This window comes from Lytechinus pictus, unplaced genomic scaffold (genome assembly GCF_037042905.1).
Source record: "Lytechinus pictus isolate F3 Inbred unplaced genomic scaffold, Lp3.0 scaffold_19, whole genome shotgun sequence".
Classification (NCBI taxonomy): Eukaryota; Metazoa; Echinodermata; class Echinoidea; order Temnopleuroida; family Toxopneustidae; genus Lytechinus; species Lytechinus pictus.
The window spans coordinates 4,623,525-4,648,976 of NW_026974140.1; the positions used below are offsets into that span (position 1 = coordinate 4,623,525).

A 25,452-nucleotide genomic window follows, 5' to 3' on the forward strand; every position below is an offset into this window, starting at 1 on the left:
TCATGGCAAGAAGGACGTGATGTAATGACGTAACAATAATGATACAGCCCCTAGGGGTAAGAAACTCTTAATTGACCGCTGGTCAGGGTCCCTGGGTGGTTTCCTGAACGTAACACTTGGAAAGTCTGAACACATATTATTAATTACATACATAGATGAATCAGGAAAGATCGTCAATTAAGGGTCATTTACACAGTTACTAAAATCCTTGGGCACGATTCCCAGGAGACAGTGAAATCTTTCAAATGCTCCCTCCCGTCACCTTTCTCAGTTTGGGAAAATAAGAAGAATTAGGTAAAATGATATACTCATTCTTCATAATGAATACAGGCCTGGGCCCTGTTGACTTAAACTTACTATTTATTTTAAGATTGACACCAATAACTATATACCATAGTTACAATGTAGGCGTTCAATAAATTAATGTTCTACTTTCTTTGAACATTATTGTTGTTAAAGTCTATGCGCTACTCTATCTAAACATGAAAACCAAAACCAAAGCAGCCCCCCAAAAAGAATTACAATAGAGATATAATTGCCATTGTTCAAACGCTACCGTTGCATGCCATTATTAATATCAATGAATGTATTTCGTCATAGTACAGTGCCTAGAAATTGGTACTTTATTTCATTTTTATTCTTTTTTACTGAGAGGATGATGTAGCGTTTCTTAACTCTACAAAATGTGTAATGCATTTAAGAAGAAAACGAAGAAAATTATTATTACCCATCCCTCTCCCATGTAAAATTCTTATAGTCTTCTATTATTTTTAAACGATCTCCGATCTAGAGACCATTTTTAAATATTTCAATTATATTTATCAAGACTAATATTCCAGCGCATGAGCCTATTGACCTTCTTTGATATGTGCAGGAAAATCAATCCGATGATCCTGATACCTGTAAAGCTTTAAAACATGCACGACGACTTCGTGAGATTTTTTGTTCCTCTATCGGAATAACCCATTCAAAGGTAGCTCCTGCATAAATTCGAAATTTGAGGGGGCGCCCTCCGGGATCGCCACTCTTGATAAATGGCAGTCTTTCCTATGTAGGCCTCTTAAGCGAAATAGCTTTATACGGTGTATATTTTATTTATATATAAAGGCGGAATATTATATGTATCATAATGATTGACCTCTGACAGGACAGCCACCCCTTTGAATAATTATATTAAGATAAGATAAGAAAAGACTGAATTTATTTATACACGGTTAAAAAGCCCAAACAGTTCACAGACTGATTTCCATTGGGGCCGTGTGGAACATAATATACAATTGACATAGTAAACATTTTAAAACCAGTGCTTAACGAACAATATATATGAAAAGAATATGTTAACCTAAACAGAAGCATCAATGAAATATTACAAATGAATCATTGAAATGTGAAGAGGAGGGGAGGAGAAGAAAAAAGGAAGAAGAAGAAGGTAAAAGTGAGAAGGAGAAGAAAAGGACAACGGAGAAGATAACAGAAGAAGAAATGAAGAAGAAAAAAGAATAATAATGATAATAAGAAGAAGACGAAAAAATTATATACCGTTCTCAAAAAAAAAAAAAAAAACATGAAATATCTATCGGTAATTCGAACAAAGCGGTGCAAACATGGTATTAGTAAATGTGAACATTAAAAAGTAAAATGTCAAAGTAAATACATGTTTCTATAATGGACAATAGAGCACAAGAAAATGAATACATGATTTATCAATGTTAAAAGCTAAACACATAATAATGACTGGAAAATTTATGATAACTAAACATGCACTGAACATAATTATAAAGCATTAAATAATAAGTCTTGGTTAATACTGAAGCTTGCCATATATAAAGCAAAACATATGAAATGATTGGAAAATAATACATGTACTTGGAACAGTAAATATAAATTGTCTGTTGATGTTTGATAAAAACAATTAAAAAGAATAATACCGGTAGTCATTGTGATCCACATCACAAAGATAATCTCTTCAGACCTGTCTTGAAATTGTGTTTCGTTTGTGCCGCTTGAATATTTGTGGGCAATGAGCAGGGGCGGAAATCTCTCCCAAAAGGTAGGGGGGACACAGGGGCGGATCCAGCCTTCGCCAATAGGGGGGGGGGGCGGAAATTTGTTTCAGCCATATTTTCCCCGATCGGCAGCTCGAAGATGATTTGTGTTTGTTTCTTTGAAGGGGTAGTCCTCATCAGTCACTTCTAAGCTTTATTCTTATAAATTCATATATAATATCATAATCCTTAATTATATGATGCGAGCGCGAAGCGCGAGCTAATATTTTGGAAATTTTCATGTATTTTTTCTTAAAATTTGAACATTCTGGGCAATGTTTGTTATCCTGAAAAAAATCTGTATGCAACTTAATAATTACTACGAACGCAAAGCGCGAGCAAAAATGAACTGATGGAAAAGATACCTGTTAAAGACTGCGTGCAGTTAGCATTTAACAATCAAATAATGCGAGCGCGAGCTGATTTTTTTGACATTTTCACCTAAAGAATGGAAATTCTAAGCACTTTTTGTAACTCAAGCAGAATAGGTATATAAGTAGACAATTGATGCGATCGCGAAGCGCGAGCGGAAAATTTCGAGATTTAGTCCTTTAATATTTACTGAACGAGACACTCTATTCATGTTTTGTAAATCATGAAAAGGATGAGTATTAGTCATGCGAGCGCATAGCGCGAGCAGAAAATTTTTATATACGTATATGAAGGCGTTACATATTTCAACAATAAAAAAATGCGATCGCAAAGCGCGAGCTGAAAATTTCTAAAGAAAGAATGGAAAATTTTAATCAATTTTTGTAATCGTGAACAGGATAGCTATATAATTCAACAATTGATGCGAGCGCGAAGCGCGAGCAGAAAAAAAATCGAGATTTAGACCTAAAAATGGGCCACCCTGTTCATGTTTTGTAAACAGCCATAGGCTGATCGAGGGCTTTTTACCGTGTTTAAATAAAATAAATCAATCAAAATCAATGTTTTGTAAATCATGAAAAGGATGAGTAATAGGGGGTCTTCCTACATTAATAGTGCGAGCACAAAGCGCGAGCAGAAAAATTTTGACATTGTGATCTGAAACTGGATAATGATTCAAATAGGGAACAAGTTAGGTATTTTAATAAACATGCGCGCGCGTGTTTCATATTTAGACCTAGAATCTAGGCATTCTAAATACATCTTTAATCATGAAAATCATGAAACTTTGATATTCCGATCTGAAAAAAGAGTCAATTACAGCTTTATATTTCAAGCACTTTGTAGGAAAATTGTAAGGTGGATATGGATTGCACTTAAAAAAAAGAGCTAAAATTGTTATTATTATTACTTTGAGTTTTGACATAGGACCGGGACATCCTTACGACATGTCATGAAAATGATGACTATCTTCCTATTCCTCTTGCTAAGCGCGAGATGAAACAAAAGGGACAATTTAGTTATTAAATTAATATCATATTTATTAACGCCTAATGAGGGCGCGAAATTTGATGATATTAAGGCATAAAAACTGGACATTTCATTTTAATTTGTAATTATGAATAGGATGCATCAGTTAATATATTTTTAACCATTAATGCGAGCGCAAATCGCGAGCTAAAATTTTTGATAAACCGTCATGAAAAGGGGATTTTAAGTAGTTTGTTGTATAATCAATATTAAAACATACATAACTCGCCAATCAAAATGCCAGCGTGCAGCGCTAGCTGATACGTCTTGACAATCAGACCTGAAAAGGGATATTTTGAAAACTTTATGGAATACACGAAAATAATAGGTACCTGATAAATCACAATTTGCGAGTGCGCAGCGCAAGCAGCAAATGTTGATAAAATTATTCAGACCATAAAACTGACATTTTTACAGAGCACTTAAAAATCAATTTGTAAATCACACAAAATAATGAAAGTTCGATCTCTGAGGTGAAATATGTTTCGTATATTGACTTCTACACTTGATATTTGAGCTCCATATTGAACAAGATATGTAAATCACCTAACAGGCAATGCGAGCGCGAAGCGCGAGCGAAAATTTTATATAGTGGCACGAAAGATTCTTTTTATTTTCCAAGTTTTCCACTCATCTTATTTTATGCACTGGTCGTCCTTCTCTTCTTTTTCTCCTATCTTTTTCCCTCCTTTTTTCCTTTTTCCTTCATTCTTTCCCTTTTTTTTCTTTTTTTGCTCCGCCAATAGGGGGGGGGGGGCCCTCGGCCCCCCTGGATCCGCCTATGGGGACAAGGGGCGGGAAAATTTGACAAGCAAAAAAAAGGTTATCATCCCAAAAGTACGGTCATCTCGTCCCAACTCGTCCCAAAATACATGTTTTATTTCGATTTAGAATGATGTATTTGTTACCATCATAAAAGACAAAAAATAGTAGGGGGGACATTTGATATTGTGTCCCCCCTACTATTTTAAGTAGGGGGGACGCGTCCCCCCCTGTCCCCCCTGGGATTTCCGCCCATGGCAATGAGTTCCACATACTGGCGCCTCTGTACATAAACATGCGCTTTGCAGATTCAGTCTTTATTTGCATTATTTCCAAATTGAGATTCCCACTTCTTGTGTTATGTGATCTTTCTTTAAGGGAAAATCTATTGATTAGTTATGAAGGGGCTAAGTTATTGAGTATGTTAAACATCATTAGTGCAACACTTTCTTTCCTTTTCTTTTCAAGTGTATCCCAATTTAGTTCATTTAGATTATCGTTTCCGGATGAATCCCAGGGGGTATTGTTGATAACGCGAGCTGCCCGATTTTGAATCTTTTGGAGGCTATCTTTTAGACATTTGCCGCAATTTCCCCATACTACATCACAATATGACAGATGAGATGAAATCAGGGCAATCATTGTATCCTTGTCAACCATACTTCGTATCGATTTTAGCATAAACAAACCGCTACTACATTTCTTCTGTACATTTTGAATGTGTTTTCCCCTAAATGTTTGCACTGGGTAACTCTTGTTAGGGGGTTCCACCAATGGTAATATTTAGCGATTCATCTTTGAATAGTTTGAGTTCCTAGAAGATATGGACTAATGAGTGCGGGTGAAATTGCATTGCATTATTATTTTCATTTGCAGACCCTGTGCTGTCGATTGTATCGGCCAGTCTAGGGCCTACCTTTACGAAAAAATCATTCAATGTCTGTGAATTTTTTTTAGATTCATGAATTTCTTTCTCAACTACCATTAAGCATTGAATTTTTGTATTTTTATTCTTACGTGGTATCAATATGTTAAGGTTTTCCATGTGTTCTTCACATTCCCTTTTGAATCTTTAATTTTCTTTTGGAATATTTTACGTTTGTTTTGCTTTATTTTGTAAGTGACATAATTTCTACTTTTTCTATAAACTCTCCAATTTGCGCGCGTACGCTTTCGAGTCGATTTATCTTTCAATTGGTCTCGTTTACGAATTAGATCAATAATTTCAGCATTTATCCAAGGTTTTCGGTGTTTCTTAATACGGCTTTCCCTAACAGGGGCATGAAAATTACACAATAAAGAAAATATTGTTTGGAATTGATGAAGAGAATGATTAACATCACTACATGTATATACACTTTGCCAATCGATGGCTTGTAGATCAGAGGAGAAAAGATTTTCATCGAAATTCTTATAAGTTCTATAGGTTCTATACATGCCTTGGAGATGGTTTCCGGATTTTACCCCATTCAATATAAACAAGTGAGTGGTCGCTCATTCCTATGTGAAGGACACCACTTTCATGACTTTCGACAACTTTCATACAGTTAGAGGTATAAATCAAATCAATGAGCATGGATGAATTGAGAGTTACCCTTGTTGGTTCGCATATCAAGTAATCGTTTTGTAGAACAAGACAATGGGTTTCCATTGATATCACAATTGTAATATCCTAAAAATACGACATCCTTTTGTTCTTCATCAGTTTTTGATATTCTGAAATGCTGGCGTCCCTTGGCGTACATAATCAACAGTCTTTTAATCAGTTACAGAATACGCTTTCTTGCTTACAAATTAAATAAGACTCTGACAGAGCATAACAAGAGAATTATAATTTTGATGGCATCTCGCCAATTAATATCACGTGTCTGAAGACATAATTGCCTTGGTGCATTATTACTTGGAAATTGAGATTCAGAATCTATTCCCTGATGAAGGCAAGTCAGGAGTAAAAGTTATTTCTAACATGTCTAAGCTGCTTCGTCATTGTAATAGGAAACAAACATTGAAACATCGAATATAAAATCTGATTTAAAAATGAGAATGACATAGTACACCTTGAAAAGATATTGATAGTCATTCAATGAATGTTCAAAAAATGGATAATGGGTGGGGGTCCAGTGCCACAAGCCCTCAGTTAACACGCCAGTAAAGTTTACCGCTTACATTTCACGTCTTCCGGGCCTAAGAACTAACTTGAAGAAGAGAGCATGGATGTCAACCTCCATGATTTGAAAGACAAAATCCTCCTTTATCATATCTTTTCAGTTCTAATAAATACTTAGTCACCCCCTCCTCCCAGTTCGTAGAAGAGAGGGTAAACCTTGAGACAAAATTCCCCGGGAGATACCGTTTTTCTACTTCCAAGGAAATATAGACCTGTGTGCCAATCAATCTCCATGGTGAAACAAATCTCTTTCTTAGAACCCAAAACTTGCTCTAAATGTTAAGGTTAAGCGATTCCCTACTTGAATTCGAAGTTTCCTGTTACTTTGCGGATAGACTGGAGGCCAGATGGGAGTTTGCCCAGAGCACATGGAGGATGTAGGTTATTTGGAATGACCCAGGTTTTACCTAACATCGTGTCAGATCATATCACAGATCTCTTGTTCAAAGAGATCACGTTTGTATAGGGCGCCCTCTGGTCGTTCAAAACATTCAATCTTTTTTTTTGTCATGAAGCGAATTTATTTCTAGGTCTGACCTGCTGGGTTATCCCTATTTCACTCAAACACACAACGAAATATCATCTGTGGTTTTATTAACTTACATGTACTTTCATCAATTCAATATGCCAGATATATATGCTGCTCAACAGAAAACAGTTGTATGGGGCACAATAATTATGATCATTTGTTACATTTGATGCGACTTTGATATCAATTTCAAGCATAGTCACTTTAACTAAACTGATCATACATGTGAGCTACAATTTTGATTTACCTGCATTTTACGTGTCATTTGCACTGCCCTTCTTTGCCTGAAACCTTTTTCTTTTGAAATTGGTGATTTGTTTTTTGTTTTTTCTTTTTTGTTTCGTGTCAGATTTTGTATTGATTGCGTTCTATGTAAAACAAAAATAATTTACTTTCCTTGTCGGTTTTTGTTGAGGCATTTGCATGATAGGACTACTGTCTGCACTGCATGAATTTATAGTGATTGTCAGGATATGAGTAAGTATAATAAGTCTGATTATTTCATTCGAATTTTAATCATGATTCATCAGATACTTCAGATCTAATAACTCATAATATGAATGTCAGTTAGGTAAGTTGAGAGTGCACTTCACCCTTATAAGAATTCTTTAGAGTCATCGAGACATGGCTAGCTGCCAGCTTTTGAGATGATACAAGGGGGGCATGATTAGGTGACTTTGACGGTAATGCGATATTTAATATCTTGATTAACTTAATTCCAAGTTGGATGGACATTCAAGAATCGAAAACCACTAAATATTCCCTGGTTATTATCAAAATGTTATATTTTTGTTTTTGTTAATTTTATCATTATTTTCATCGTCATAATTATTATGTTATCATTGTTTTCATTATTACTGTTATGATGTTATCATTATTTCCATTATTATTATTATTATTATCATTGTTATTATCATCATCGTCATTGTCATCATCATCATCGTCGTCGTCGTTATCATCATCGTTATCATTATCTTCATTATCATTGTCAATATGTGGAATGGATGCTTTGATTTAAAAAGAGATCTATGTAATTAATTGGAAAATATATTTTTCCTAGAAAATTTCTAAATCATCCTGTAACGACATGATATTATGTTATACCGTATTTAATATGATAGAATCAATGAAAATACAATTATTTTACGATTAACAATCAATTAAAATCATTTCGACACCCCTCCTAAATAAATTTTAAAGTTTTTTAAAAATATTTATACATAATCATGACTACTGTCGGATTTTTCTTTGGCGAATAAATAGTCGATTTGATTATTTAGACGCCTTATGTACTATTAAAATAATATTTATTGATATTGTGACTTAGTCGGTTTTCTCGTTTGAATTTTCCTCAAAACGAAAACGTTATTCAGAATATATAAATGTTTGCACTGATGCACTAAAAACTCATCTTTACTTGCTCTTGCTTTGTAATAAAAAAAAAAAATGTAATTACAAAATTCGATTGTGATTTTTTCGGAGAAAGATTAAGTTGCTTTTTGAACAATCGCTCACACTCGCTATTCCTAGATTAAAGGATTTCACAATTATTTTGTGGTAAAGAAAATGATCACCGTGTTTGCATTTCATTTTGTTCATTCCATGTGTTCCTTATTGGGAAATGACAATGTGAAGAACTTTAGTCATCAAGTTAGAAGTCTGTTGAAAGACTAAAAGAAAATCATGAAGAAATAAACTGCATACTTATATGTTCTCACATATTGAACGAAGCTTCAACTTCGTCTTTACGTCTAATCTGCTTGCTTTTTGTAAAACAAATTGTTTTGCAAAATAGGATTTCCAAACTATAAAGATTTGGCATTGCCATTTTCATTCATTGAAACCTGGACATACTTTAAAATGATGTGTTCTATTTGTCCAATGTGCATAATATTATCAAAATATATCTGCGCAGTTTTGAGTCAATATCTGTATTCAAGACACGTAAATACGGCAAATAAATAATAAAACAAACCATTTGCAGTTTTTCTGTAAATCACAATTTTAATAAATCAGTACAATCAAATTTGTATAAAAGGCAATTTCGATCAAAATTGATCAAAACATAAATGCAGTTTATGTCTGGTGCACGCACTTTCCTTTAAGCTGCATTTTGAAAAAGATATTTCCCCTCACATATTAATTGCACATTTATATAACATAATCAGTATTGATAAATGGCTGTAATTGATCAACATGGCAAGGTTCTTAAACTTGATGTCTTAATAAAGAGCAGAACGCTGGGATTTAACTTTTTTGCCCTAAAAAATAGTAATAGTGTTAACATTTTGTTTGAATAATAATTGGATAAAACATCTTCTAACGACGAAGAAAAATCAATAATAACATGACATGATCATAGTTTCACTGCTTGTCTATTGACCACAGATAATGAATGTTCGATGAAAGTATTGGGGGGGGGGGGGGTCAGAAAGGAGAAACTTGATACTAAAACTATCTAAAACAAAGATTTACCAAATATCGGGTTGAAAAGGGAACATGCATGTTTGTTGGGTAAAATAATGGATAATTATGTGCAAATTACATGCAATGTTGTGTGAAAATTACCCATTACACGATTTTTTTTTATTAAATACCCTACAAGCATGCATGTTCCCTTTCAACCCAACATTGGATAATTTTTTAATCATTTTTATTTATTGATAGAACACTATTTTCAACCCAGACGTGGGAACCTTCGTTATTATTTTGGAGGAACCTGGCAAGGTAGTTACATTCATTTATTTTGAGAGAATGAAAGAATATATGACCTTCAATTTGATTTACCTGTTTTCATAAACGAGCATGTTATTCTTTCTTAGCCATTTTCACATCGTCCAAATAAACGACCCTTTGTGTTCTTAAAATCGGGAAATCGAGCGAGAAATAGTTTGTTCTGGAATAAAGCCGATGGGGAAGTCTGTCTTAGAATTTGTTTTTTCGGATTTACCTGTTCTATGTTATTCAACCAAAATAATTTAGACCCCCAAAATATATATATTTCGGAGATAGATACCAGTATGTTTAATATTCGTTTGTACTTCCAAATTATTCCCAACCACCCATAGATAATGGTAGGAGAAAATTGTTTAATCTTTTTTTTTCTTTGATAGGATAAAGGACAACAGCCTCTCAATTTTCTAAAAAGAAGCTTCTCAAGAATGCATACAATTGATGAGAAAAATTCATGTAAGGCATACTAAAGCTATGTTTAACTGATAGACCAGTAAAACATGACTTACAAGAATTCTGATTAAAACCACCTTATCCCTCATTCTGTGCTGCAAAACATAATGTAAACCTCACTAAAATGATTACTCAACATGCCAATATACGCACACGATACTCGAGAAAACTCCTCTCCATTAATTATTCAAGCATTGTCAGATCGGCAATCATGAAAAATATTTGTAGCAATTTTAGATCATTTTCTCGAATAAATCATTTCACTTTCATCATCTTTTCGTCTAATGGTTTTCAAAAAGGATCATGACTTTTGCATTTTTTTAGTGCACACTATTATCATGAGTGGTGTGGTTGACGATGATAAGTGGAGGGAGGGGGGGGGGGGGGCATTCCTACTCCCGTTTCCTTTCGAATCAACAAGCAAAAAGGGGGTTTGGTTGGTTTTCTTGTTTTTGTTGCTCCTTGTTTTAAAAACGTGAAAGAAGGTCCATTCAGCTAAACAATACGTCATGTCCAACACTGAAACAACATAGCCATGGCCGGACGCAGCGGGGGCAGTTTGAAAACTTTAATTTTTTGATGTAAATTTTTGCACAAAATTCATCGAAAGTGTGCACAAATCCTTCAATGTCACTCTTTAGAAAATGCAAAAGTGCCCCCATGAAAAGCTCTGCCGCCTCACTCCCTCGCTTTCGAGTAATAACTTCTGCATACGGCCATGAATGTATCAAATCTAAAAGCATAAACGCAGTATCCACTATCCATCATCATGATCATGTACGTCGTATACACTCTCTGGAACGGTCGTATCAAAATCCTCTTCTTGCATGTCCTGTTAATATAAATGATATACTTAGTTGGTGGGTCACCCTTGTCACGGCGGGAGACACTGCAATCAATACTCTCTGGTGATAAACATGATAACGAAATCCATGTGACGATGAAGTACTTCTATAATCATATCAATAAATATTATGTCAGTTATAAATCTCTGAAAGCATTTCCTTGAATTCAATTCTCAAATCGCGATATTTACATCAACAGTACGATAAACGATTATGAATGTTCTTTCTTGGTGATTTTGTTGCCGTGGTTACGCTGGGACTTCCGTTAAATCGACCGTACTAAGCGGCTGATACTCAGTATTTCCGTTATTATTCAAACTGTCAAGCTGTAAACTCATGTACCCACACGGCGACGGCCCACGGGGCGGTTTGGGCGTGGTGATGAAGGGAACACTGTACCTCTCCGAATCCAATGAACTCTCATCCGAACAAAATGCCTCCGATCTATCTTTTAACTTCACGATATCGCCATCCCCGCCGTCCACCGACTCGACGTGCTCTCGCTCCTGTTCGTCGATCTCCACGTACGTCGCCATGTTCGCGCTCTGCTTTTCGGGATGCGGCGAGTCCATTGTGACGTCATATTGCATCCCGCGCGGCCTCCCGCCATTTTGTCTTTTGTCGCAGTAACAGAAGATGATGAAGATGATGATGAAGACGACACTCCAGAACGTGAGACCGACGGCGAGGATGATGGTGATGAATCGCTCATCGTACTTGTACTCTATGATCTGGTAATCAAGTGTTGAATGCGGGGAGGGGTGCGTGCTAGTTTCCATGGATGGGTGTAAGGTGGAGGTTTCTTTCGACTCTTTGGTAGATGTGCCCGTGGTCGTCATAGAAGGACGGAGGGTTGACGGGTCTTCTGCAAAATCACAAAGAAAATAGGGAATTATAAAGTTATTAAACATGCAGGTCAAAAGGCAGTAAATATAGGTTTGTACGTGTCACCTCTCCAAACAGCTTCCAACACTTTTAAGAAGAAAGGTGCAAATTGGAACCCTTTGTCCCGTATTAGGATACCTGGAGAAAATGGGCTTTCAAGTGCTCAAAAAACTTTAATGGTTTTGTAAGGAATCTAAAAAGGGTTCTAAAGTGGCTTTTTGAAGTAATTTAGAACAATTTAGGGACATTTAAATGTTTGAAATACGGGACAAGCATAGAACCCTAGAGCCATTTCATTCAAGTCTGACAGCGCACGCAAAATATTATAATCATAAGTCAACCTTCCCACTTCAGGCTCTATAGATTAAAAAGAAAAAAATAGCAACAACAGCAACATTATTAAGAAACTCGAAGTTTGCTTTGTAACAAAAATTATAGAAATAATTTATAGGAAGCATCTGAGACGCACACTGTCCGTCCCTCCCATACATGACTATCGCTCATTGCGGAAAAAAGTGTGTCAGGGTTTTTTGCCGCCTTTTTGTCAGGGTCGGGTTTTTTGCCGCCTTTTTAAGGCGGCAAAAAACCCGACCCATTTATCATCCCTATTTCCCCCTCCCCTACCCCCCTCTCTGCCTTCCCCCTCTCACTCCCTCTCCTCTCCCTCTTATTTGGGGGGGGGGGGGGTAATTCAATTCTCTTTAGAAAAGAGCAGTCTGCTCCATGCACCCCCTGATAGGATGGCCAATGTAGCCCTATATACAGATATAGTTAGTAGACGTATACCATTAATTTATTTCGCATGTCCCGTACACTAATTTAAACAGCGAAAGAGAAAGAACTGAAACCCTGCATCCTGTACATGATGACTGATGACACAATGAAAGTGAAAGATTTCTACACGGGAGATCGATTTGTCATTAATAAACATGCCACGTGTTTACGAAGCACTCCATATCTGATCAATCTTTCAAGTGTTAATGGGTCATTAGACAAACCGAGAGACATCTTTACGAGGGATCTCAAACCCTACCATCATTCATGACAGTGACAGATCCAGGTAGGGGCACATTCGGCCCATGCCCCCCCCCCCCTTTGGAGCACTTAAAGTACTTGTTATTGGAAATGTCGAGCATACGCAAGTGAAGACACCTTTTTTGCCTGTTAAAACTTTTCAGGACAAATCTGCCCCGGCCCTTTTGGGAAATCTGGAATCCGCCCCCTGATTCATGTTTTTAGGGCAAATTTCATCACATAAACTGGCAGTATTATCACGAAATAAATATTGTGATCATCATTGAAATGTCTCAAAGAAAAATAAAACATTGAAGATGGCAAGATTGGTAAAGCAGTTTTCAGCCATTCTGGATTAGTTGTCAACATCCATTTTGTTATTAGTATCAAACACAACATACCCATATTAACCACGTTAACTGTATATTATCAGGTTGAATCAAATTCGAAACCGCATAATAATATTGTTTTTGCTTCTCTCTTTCTGTCAATGTACTCATATAATTTTGTTTATTGCGTTTAATCATGTCAATTTTATGAATAGAACTTGAAATGATGAATGATGCAATTCCGTACTTGAAGTTGAAAATATTGCAAACTCGTTATAGATGGTAAAACAGATTGATTTGCTCTATTCTTATTTTTTATCAAAAAGGGAGGGTTCTGGGCTCTTACTCTTATCTTGACGTCATTGATGGAGGGGCGTTGGATAGGGTGTCGTTGCAGTCTTTCAGGAATATAGTAACAAAGATCTTAAAATATATTTGAAAGCTGGAGGTGAAATTGGCATGCGATTTTCCCTCGACCATGCCTCTAACTTGCCATCGGCCACATGCCATGTTTCATATCAAAACAAAAACAAATGGAATTAAATTAGTCTGCCTGCATCTTTTAGGAGTGAGCACGTCATATCAGGCGGACGTATAGGTCACATCGGACGGCATAGATCGGGGTCAAGACTCGACGTGAGACCGACTCTAATTACGAATGGCGTGGTGGGCAGGAGGGCTAACGCCCATTGGAATGAGAGGTGGTGTGGGACCAGAAAAGTGTTCCTCCCAGATGGAAAACTTCACTGGTTCCTTTTAATATAAGCCATCAAATCAAAGTGATCTGATGGAACAGTTTAAATTATATATATATATATATATATATATACATATATATATATATATATATATACATATATATATATATATATATATATATATATATATATATATATATTAATATGTATAGACAGCACTCTTGACGCAAGTTTGCTATTTTGGGGATACATATTGAAGAGAGAGAGAGAGAGAGAGAAGAGGGGGGGGGGGTGCAATGAGCACCCTCTATCTCCTCAGTTTCGTAAGGCGACTCCTTCTCTCAGTGTGGGTCCATCAAGAATTTGGTGACGTCAAATACCAAAAGGGGTTTAATTACGTAGTGTATATTCTCGGCGTGCATGCGGTTAGGTATATCGGTCAATTTTAATAACTTCCAGCAAAAAATAATAATTTATGAAAATAACAAAATGTGTTTAGATATGGTGAACATGTGAAAAACAAAAATGACATCTATCATGATTGCCATGTCATTTTTAATAAAATTATGTTTAGAATATGATCGATTTCTCGGATCGGGACCAGTAACAGTTCCTTTTACAAATTTACTCATGAAATATAACAGTGTTTGATAATCAGTTACGTTTAGTTATAATTCTACAATAACAAGCATATCAGTTTCATTAGTACTCTGAGTGAGAAAGAACGATCTCAGTAAATTAGATGGAAGGAAATAGAATCTTCGTTCCAAAGTTATTATACCAAATATCTGGAGAGAAATTGAAAAGCAGTTGGTAAAGACGCAGATGAAGAACATTCGATATAGAAGAAGAACAAGAAGGAGGAGGGGGGAAGAAGTGACAAGGAAAGAGGTGACGGTGGTGGTGGTGAAGGAGGAGGAGGAAGAGGAGGAGGAGGAAGAGGAGGGGAAGAGGAGGAGGAGAACAAAGAGGAAGAAGAAAAATAATAAGAACACAATTATTACTATCAAGAATAAGAAAAGGAGAAGCATTAAAGAGAAAAATGTGTGAAGACAATTTCATACCTATAGGGAAGCAGCTTCCATTGACGACTGTGATGTCATCTACAGCTGTATCAGACCAATAACCATTACCAGGCTTAGCTTCGAAAGAAAGCTGGAAATGAAACGATATATAAAAATATAAAATCGTTTTCCTCATCCTCGATAATCACATTACGAATGTTTGTGATATTGACAGTGATAATTTTAAGTTGTGGAAAATGGGGAGAAAAATTAGAAAAGAGAAAATGACAGATTAAAAAGAGAGGTCTTGGCGGTGTAACTCTATTATCCATATTATTCAATAGAGAACTTTAAAAAGTCGCCCCGGCCCCCTCCCCCCAAATTTGAAACATCTTAATTGTATTCACATCATAAGTTTAAATAAAGTTGCAGCTATTTATTTTTTCCTTTCCGTGTAAAATTATTAATGTCTTTGGTTGTTTGAAGATACATCATTAAAAAGGAAATAATTTATTTCCAATAAAAGAAATCATCGATTGATTAGAAACCGGTTAAGAATCGGTATTGGTGTGACTTTAGCATTAGGATATACAGAAACTTCGGTTTCGTGAAACCGACCCGATATATTTTCATCCAATCCTATATCATACCTTGCATCCCCGGTCACACGGTACATCAACGCTGACATTGAACCACTGATTTCCTTGCTCCCATAACATGGTCCACAGCTCTTCGGAAAGTTTCTCCGGTTGGGAATCGTCGAGGACCCGGAGGCTCAGCTCCCCCGTATCGTCACCGTACATGTGGTAGAAAAAGGTCACGCAGTAGGTGGGGAGGGGAGCAAGGGAGGGGCTGATGAGGTGGGCCGCATTCCAGGCGTGAACACCTGTTCCTTCTATGAAGGCGTAGTGACCTGTGGGTGAGATGTGGAAAGGGGGTATTTACATCTACCGAAGATAAACGCATTGACTGGCTGACAGAAATACTTCTAAGAGAATGACGAATGTTCTAATTTTGCATTTTACAAATAAACAAACTTTCATAAATAGATGTATTCATTCTCGTAACGACGTTTAAGGCTTGATTAAAAATGCCCCGATATCTACCCGGTCTTTATTGTGATTGTGTCACATATGGTTAGACTTTTACAGGCACAACCGCTCTGGTGAAAGGACAAGGGGTTCTTATATTGATTATTAACAGAATGGGTGTAAATTATACTTATTTCATTCAGTGATAACAAATTAGATTCTTCAGAAATATAACAATACACATGTACATAAAGTGATTTGAAACTAATAACCAGCCATTTTCTATGTTCTTTGTTTTTAAAGGATTTATCTAACTTCTCTAAACATACCAGTGCCATTTTCTCCAAGAGTGTGGTCGTAATCTGGTCCTGTACCCCTTGATGGGGTTGGTCCCGTTCTCCTCTTCCAGTTAAAATCATCCCGATCCCCCTGGACGTACCCACAGAGATCATCCGTCTCGAAGTCACAAGAACCAGCAAACTTCACCTCTGTTGAGAATGAGAAAATAATCAAATGATTGTAACAAGTAGAACAAATATTTGAAATGATATTCATTAAAAAAAAATGTGCGAAGTATTTCATTGTCTAGATAAGAAGTGAAATGAGCCAAAAATTTAGAGGGGCCAGACATGACGTATGGGCAAGATTTCTTCAAAGCTAACTTTTTAGCTCTCGAATGCAATCATCGAATTTTGGAATACGAATTGCCATAATATCCAGAATAAAGACATCACATATCGACCCCTTCCCCTCTCCTTTTCCTTCTTTTTTTCTCCGTTTTCTCTTGGTTGAGCCCCCGTCTGTCGACCTGCGCCAGTGGCCTAGATCATTCATTATATCACACTTCACATGTATCAAACGTAAAAGGAACAATGGAGGTGACGTGGTTCAGTCGCTTGACTCTTAAACCAAGGGTCGAGTGTTCGAATCCCACGTGGCGCTAAAGTCTTTTGGCAAGACACTTATCCACGTTTGCCACTCTCCACTCAGGTGTTAAATTGGTACCCGGTATAGGATGTGAAAGCCAATGTGATTAGATTGGCACGTGTGCACCGATAAACGGTTGTCTGGCCAGGATACTCCCCAGAGAGTGGAGATGGTGCACTTTAAGTGTGGAACAGTGATGGCTCCTGTGACCTGGGTAATAATAATTACAATATGAAGCGCTTAAAAGCACAACGTATGAAGCGCTATATAAATGTTACCACTAATTAACTGGTTATATTTCAATTTTAAATCAATTTTGACATAAAAATTACGTTCTCCACAACTCCGGTCCGGATTAATCTAATAATACATCGTCCAGAGAATAATACGCACAATACAAGGAAAACGGAAATCGGAAATACTGATTTCCGCCATTAACCATATAACGGGCTATTACTTAAGCAAAGATCAACAGAGTATAAGTTTACATCTAAAGCATGAATGACTTAGAAAAGCGAAACAAAAGGTCAGAAATCCCATGGCCGGTAAAAGATCTAGAAAAAAAAATACCCGATTGCATATGTTTTAATCGTTTTCAGAACCGATTATCTTATACCGTATTCGTTTTCATAAAAAATATCATTATGAATTACAAAAGAGATTGTACTCTGAAAAAGTTTGAATACGACACAGGGTTGGTCTAAGGGTATTTTTGAAGGGGTAATCAAAACAATAAAAGATCATAAGATGACGTCAATCTTTTTCTCAATTACACGTTGATCCTCACAATTACATTTTGATTCTTTCTTCTTTATCTTTTCTTTATCTCTTTTCCTCCTCATTTTTTTCTAACTACTTGAAAATTAATTGGCGCGGTCGCCCCCAGTCCCATGCTGCGTCATCCTATATACTAACAGAATATTTTGAAAAAGGGAATAAGTGCAATTTTCTTGACGAAAACAGACTTACAGGCCCTAATTTTTTTTTTTTTTTTGGGGGGGGGAATTGGAACACAACTTTATAAATCATACCAAACAAACATGTTCACTCTTTATCCCATATTGTGCTAAATTTGAGACATTTATCACTTTACACATTTTTTTTATATGAGTTATTCATATTGAAAGAATAAAGCTCCTACCCCAACATGTTTCAATTGCCGATATCAGAAATGATTTTTCATATAGTTTCACTTCTCCGATAATTTTATTGGGGAAACTCGAAAATTGCTGCTCACATCGCAAACTTTACGATTCCTTTAGTGCGGCCCTTGCATTATGAATACAACACGCATTACAAACCCAATGGATTTTCACTGTTATATGTAGAAGGGCACGCACCAGCAATAATTTTAACGACCCCCCCCCCCCTTCGTCTTCAAGCGTTCATTATAGGTGTATGAAGATGAGGGAACCCGTTGTGTTTTTATCCGTATGGAGCCCGATCATGACGTCATCATCAATCACACGCCTGATGGGATATGATATTAACATTCAACCAGGCATGCAATGGAGCATCTAAACCAATAAGCAATATATGCGTTACTAAAATGGTTTAAGGTCCCCTGAAAATGTAAAAAAAAAAAAAAAACGGGGTATACAACAACAAATCTCATTTCACCCCTGTGCTAAATTTGCAACGTTATGTATAGTTCAACAAATGATATTGGAATATTGATTGCGTTATAGAGCACTGCAATAACAGCGGCCGCGGATCGGTTTTCAAAGTGGGGGGGGGGGGGGGCTGAGCCAAAAGTGGGGGGGGGGGCTGACCATGCTAAAAATCACAATCATATGGATATTTGTACGTTTTTGTACACGGTTTTGGAAAAAAGTGGGGGGCTGAAGCCCCCCCAGCCCCCCCCCCCCCCGGTTCCGCGGCCCCTGAATAATACTGATCGATATCATTTCCGTAACCAATGCCAATTATATTATTATGTCAATCACAAGCTGTGAGGGATACCATTGCACTGTATTTGTAAATATCCCATTGTTCTATCTTCCAAACAAAGATATAGATTACATTCCAATAATGAACTAAGCAGACAGCCTTTGTCATTTGAGATACTGCTCGCTGGTCGCGACCGCACTCATAACCACAACTACTACGTTTTAAACATCATATTGCAATTTTGTTAGAAACCACATGGTTTGGTGGTCAGTAAATGCCAATATTAAAAGCTCTCATTTTTGCAATGATTTATAATCATAATACTAATGCTTATGAAAAACCTTTCTCATCTGAGCGAGTTTACAGATGTGCACATAGGGCATGTAGTAATTATTTATTCCTGTACATTGTTTATGGCTGTACTATAAACCGATTTCAGCGATACGCCTGAGTTTGAACTTGAAAATAGAGCAGGTTCGGGTCAACCCTGTCATCACCCGATGATTGTTATACAGCAGAGGTCAAAGGTCAAACCAAACAAACTTGACGCCTTTTCCATGATTGGCAAATTTTTGAACTTCGGAGGAAGATCACTTTTTTTCAATAAAACACGGCATGCAGCCACGATTATAGGTAAGGTTAAAAATAACAAAACCCCATAATATTTGATTTATTTGTTCTTGTCACAAGATAATTTTCCTTCATAAAATCGCCGCATATTTACAGACTTGTGCATATTTGACTACATTCCTATATAGGGGGAAAGTTCATCCAGATAATTTCAAGATAAGAATATTGATAATGCATAAAATCATCCATGGACAGCTATAAATATATTTTCCTCCAAAAATCGAATTGGTCCTACATAGGCAGGTGTATTTGGAAGGTCGCAGATTGTGTTCCTACTTTCACTGTTAAACCTTTCCAATTTTTATGTATTATATGGAGATGAGAATTAAAACTACATCCTTCTGAAAATAAAAGAGGGGAGGCGGGAGGGGCTCCTGTTTTATGAGTGTTGGGTTGGTGGGTAGGAGTATACAGCGCCCTAGACCACAGACGGTTTATTTCCAATCTGTCTAATGCCAATTCGTCCAATTGCCAACTCGTCTACTATCATTAGGTCTACCATCAGTTTGTCCACTCACCACATGGTCTACTTTCATTTAGTCTAATGCCATTCCGTCTAATAACCAGTTGGTCCAATAGCTATTTAGTCCATATACCATGTGGTCTAATTGAATTAAAGTGTTAATTGTGCAAAATGAATGAAAATAAAATGGGTATTAGACCAACTGGTTATTAGACGAAACGGTAATAGACGAACTGGTGATTAGACGAAGTGATGATTAGATTAAATGGTTATTGGACCAAATGGATGTTAGACGAAATGTCGATGGACTAAATGAAGGTAGACCATGTGGTGAGTGGACGAGTTGGCAGTGGACGAATTGGCAATTTACCCCCACAGACTATACAGCCATGATTATACGAAGTCTATTCATTATTAAAGGTTACGTTCAATATGTTGCATGCAGATATGACTTAACTGTCAAAGATGGCTGCCAATGTAGAATTGGCACCATAATTTTGACATTTTACTTGTACAAAATATTGGAAACCAAACCGGTTGGAAGGGTATAGCATGCAGACATTGAATTACAAAGGGTAATAGAGCGTCAAGGGCTTTTGGCAGCATGGTAATCACAGAGGATTGATGGTCCAAATCATGACAATGATGACTGGCAAGAATTCGATGATGATAGAGATGGCAACTTCATTGCTTCCAATCCACTGCGTCCCCAGGGTTCAATAGACAAGCGTTTGGAGACCGTCCAAACATTTCCTTTTCTCCTTCCAATTGGTTTCCTTTTCCTAATTCTACTTTCACCTTTAAGTTGGGCCTACACCCTATCTCATCCAGCATGCCTCTGCCACAACCGAAAACTCCCCCCTTCTTTACCCATCCCTCTCCCGCCCATCTTTCCTTTCCCTCTTTCATTATAACCACTGTCTTCTCTTTACTTCTTTCACCTGATAACCCCACATGAATCATTATTCCTATTAAGCAATCTTCTCAACTAAAAGAAAAACAGCCAATACGACGAAGATAACTGTTTTGACGTTTATAAACACAGGAATTCCCCACTTCGAGTTCATCTTCAAGTAGCTACTTCCGGGAATAACAAAATCTTCCTGATTATTAAAAGCATATAAATAAGGGAAGCATTTATACCTATAAAAAAAAAAACAACAACAACAAACTTAAATTTTCCGATTGAATGTAGTTGGTTTAAATCATTGGGGGGGGGGGGGCATCTTCGCATAAACGGTTATTCTTCGATCATCTTCTAAGAAAACCGAACTGGCTACTTTCAGGCATAATGAGGACTCTTCTGCACTAACATCGCACAAGAATAATGCAAATACCCGCCTAATATAATTTCCATCGGCTCGTTTGATGGTAATCATAATTGGGGTCTAAGTGCTCTCTTTCATTTTCTAATGCGTTTGTAATATAATAAACAAATCATATAATTTACGCAATGTATAAAATGTTATGGATCAAAGGGAGGTATATAGGCCCAAAGAAAAAGGATGTGTTTTAATTTCCAAATAAGATCCTCTGCCAAAATCTGAATATTATTCCTTAAAAATGACACCTATAATTGCACCAAGGATTCTGTTGTCATAATATGCAGCTGCATTTGAGACAGCCTTGGCATCTTGGAAACACCTATATCCTTTCTAATCCCATATTCCCCAATCAGTCAAAATTCAGGTTTTACTTCATTCGTCAGTCCATATTATAATGCCACACCCACACCACGTGTAGCTTCTCATAATCCCAGAAGAGTCGGTTACGTAATCCCGAACAGTTATAGCCCATGATAAGGATGATAATGGATTAAATCGGGAAATGCTAATTGATTATCGTCGATATATCATCGCCATGCATGCAAGCCGTGTGTACTAAATATTTATAGCACTGAATTAGGTTTTATGTCTACATACGATTGATGTCTGACTAACAATAATTCAGAAAACGCACACACACAAAAAAAAACTTTGATTGGGTCGGCAGGTCAGTTTTGATACCATGAAATGATGGCACATTTTAAGCCCAAATGAGACTTTTGACTGAAACTGATGATTATCATAAATTTGGTATAATTCATTGAGAAAACATTTAGATAAAAATGTATACAATGTTAAAACTGAGTTTGAAATTTTGGCAGTCTAGGGCAATTAACATTGTACATGTATATTTTGGAAATGAATATATTTTAAAGAAAAATTGTTGACTGACTGTTGATTGCGTTCGGATAATGATATTTTCATATTTTCACAAAACTTGCAAACGCTATCTCTTAGGCCTATACCCATGTAAATAAATTTTATAGATTCGTATAGGTATAATATATTTTTTCTTGTCTTTTATCATAGAATCATCACCAAGTATTGAACTTAAACTATATGTATACAATTTGCATTAATACCATGTATTTCTCCATGTTTGTTTGTTGAAAAGTGGAATAAACTGAACTGACCTGAACAGAACTGACTTATATATTGATGTATATGGAAAGGTATTCAAAAATAGAATAGTTGTCGGTTCATTTTTTACTCTTTCGTATACATCACTTTGTATAACTTTTGTTTTGTATTGCTAATTCAATAAAATAACCCATTTATTGGATATACCACACAATTAGAGCATGCATTCTTTTTTTTTTAATTACAGCTTATATTGAATACTAGATATTTTACACATATATAAGATTAAGATTGGTTGGATAAAATATATGCAAAGTCGGGTTCAAGAAGCCGATGACTCACCTATATTGGCCAAGCATTCTCCAGTCTGTTTGAGCAGCAGAACAAACACGGACATTAGCAAACAGCTGACTTGTTTGCTCAGCATCTCCGCCATGATTCTCCGATCTTGAAGTCACTTTAATACCTCTTGGTTAAAGAATAACAATTCTTCTAACGCAGCAATAGAATATAAGAATCAATGATGATGGTGATCTGTTTTTTAGTGAGTGAAGATCTGAAATAAACTGAACCAAGCGAATGCCGGGGATGCTTCCACTTTGCGGATGACCGGAGTTGATGGTGGCTTTACATGAACATAAAGATCCTGAAGTTTTGACGAGTAGGCCTCAAGACTGTACTTGGCAGGTTGTTGTAGTCCAATGTAAAGTGAAATATCCAACTAAATCCAAATCGATATGATGGGTTTTTAGCTCATTTCCCCTGATTTTTTTTTCTGGAACTGAGCCGAATAAGGGTTATCGCCCTGTTGATATTCCAGACTACCGACTTCCTCTGAACATCAGTCTTCAAGGTTTGCTAAAGGAACACGTCCGATCTACACAGGGATTCTTCTGCGCGCGCTTCCAATTTTCAGCAGAATCCTGAATCCGCGGGGAAACACAATCGTCTGCAGGAGAATACGACACGGTTTTATTATGACCTGCACGAACCCCCGCAGCGAGCGATATGATATTCATGCTCAGGCTAAAGTCCATCGCAGTGTCAATTTTGTTTAATCGCTTTCGATTCATTTGTCTACCTACCGCCACCCACGCAAATACGTCTACACCTTTTCAATCCCATTAATAATATTTTGAAAGCAGGAAATATATGAAGCTTTTGTCTCCTGACCGATTTTTTCCCACATCCATTGACGTTGTTGCAAGAAAACATCCGGTCCGTCATTACTATACATGTAGAAGTAACTTGATATCGGTTGAAGATCATCAGATCTGCAGCGGTTAATATATTTATTTCATAATTACAAAAATCAATTTATGAAAGGGTGAAACTTAAGATTCGTGGTATTGTCATTGGGTTCTTCCAGTCATGATTTCAATTTTAATCTCTTCTGATATAAGGAAAAATTTGAGATCCATCGGCATTGCCCGAGAACACCCTCACGATATTGTCTTTCTTTCTTTTCGCCTTCAATCGTCATGACTTTTCAAATTGTCGCTCGCTCTGAAAAAAATTGTGAGTTCAATATTATCTGATTAATTTTCCGCTGCAGTTATAAGCATGGGCAGTAGCGCGTAATGACTTGAGGAATTGGGGCAGAATATGGTGTACGGGGAGGGGGGGGGGGTGGTTATATTTCAAAATAGTAAGAGAGCGAAGCGAGTTATATAAAAAAAATTATTAACTAAAAATGGAAGTCTATTAATGACAAATTTTAACACAGATTACCAAAAAATGTACTAATATTTTACAGATTTCGCTTTCACTTCCACCTTTTCCTTATTTTTTTGTTTATAAATTGAACTATTCTTGGAACAAACGAAGATTGTTTGTAAAAGTCTTTTTAACATGTCCAAATAAGTTCTGTCATCGGAAGGGGGAGGTAGTGTGTGTGTAGGGGGAGGGGGGCTCCTTCTCGTTTTAACCGTTCCCCTTTGTTTTAAGAAAGTGTTGATTCTAGCATAACAGCTCTCTGTTTTGTCTTCATTTTGATATACTCAATGATGAATAAATAGAATAGTCCTTATTATTCAGGGGTTTTAAAATTTGCTTTGAATTAGCAGCTCTTTGAATAATCTTATTTTCTTAGCAATTTCGATAAATATGCCTATTGCTTTACGGTTGTTTTAATTATTTCTTTAAATTGCATTAAATTAAATTCAATTCTTTATTCCATTTCCATTCAAAACATAATACAAAGTAAAATAAAGTAATATAAATCAAGTACAATTTTACAGACGAGCATTATTACTTCGTAAAAAAAAAAAAAAGTACAATATTGAGCATAAATGGAAATGAGAGGGGTCCACTAAAAGCAAAGCTTGTACAGTGTGGATCCCCCTTGGAAATGAAGAAAATATTGTCGATTTATTCATATATGCGTATTATACAGGAAAGAAAAAAGAGAAGGAACAAAAAGGTCGAAATCATATTGATGTAAACATAATTACTGACCAAATGCAAAGCTACTCACACAAAGATAATGCGAAAGTGTTTTCCAAGAAATCTATGCGTCTTGTTATATTAGCTGGCTAGTATAAACCTCGATGTGCTCTTTACAGGGGCCGTGGTCATTTCGGATTATTTTCGCATGGTAAGCCCCTCCCCATATACTTTCAAAACCGTTCCGCGCTCCCTTTATAGTGATATCATTCAAACAAAAGTATTGATGATACATACTGGTATTGAGTGTTAGTAGTCAACGAATATAGCAAAAAATTACGATACTGTCCAATCTTGCAATTTATTATCTCGTCAGAAAATAAACACCCGCCACCAAGGATTTTGTCTGATTTAACAAGTGCATAATTTTGGTGTCAGAATGTTTCAGAACTTCCTTTTTACTCTACATTTATCATTTGTTTATGATAAGTTTCAACAGACTTACCTCCATCAGACGATGATTGCCATAGCAACCAACTTATAAGGAAGGCTTGGAGACTGTTAATTTTTTCCTGTTTGTGAATGGTTTTGTAAAAACTTTTTTCCTGTGTGTGACGTTGATAAAAATAGGTCTTATAAGTTAGTATATCGAAGGTCATGGAAGACTGGAAATGCAAAGAAAAGGTGAATTTCTTCCCCTGTCTGAACAGTACAACCTTTTGTCGTTAGAGCTTTGATCAAATTAGCAGGTATAATTTATACGCATCGAAAAATGTCTATACAGGGACGACTCTCATGGAACGTTGATAGGCATCTCCACTGGAATATCTTCATCCATTTTCATGGTAATTGGAAA

General features: G+C 36.4%; 1 protein-coding gene across 1 annotated transcript; it reads right to left on the reverse strand.

The window, feature by feature from the left end:
• Window positions 1–8,884: 8,884 nt before the first annotated feature.
• LOC129260026 (MAM and LDL-receptor class A domain-containing protein 1-like) lies at window positions 8,885–23,456 on the reverse strand. Its single transcript, XM_054898123.2, has 5 exons — window positions 22,554–23,456; window positions 16,226–16,384; window positions 15,516–15,778; window positions 14,926–15,016; window positions 8,885–11,800 (listed from the first exon to the last, which is right to left on the reverse strand). Exons 1-5 carry the CDS (start codon window positions 22,645–22,647, stop codon window positions 11,184–11,186), a joined length of 1,224 nt encoding a protein of 407 aa, XP_054754098.2. The 5' UTR covers window positions 22,648–23,456; the 3' UTR covers window positions 8,885–11,183.
• Window positions 23,457–25,452: the final 1,996 nt, after the last annotated feature.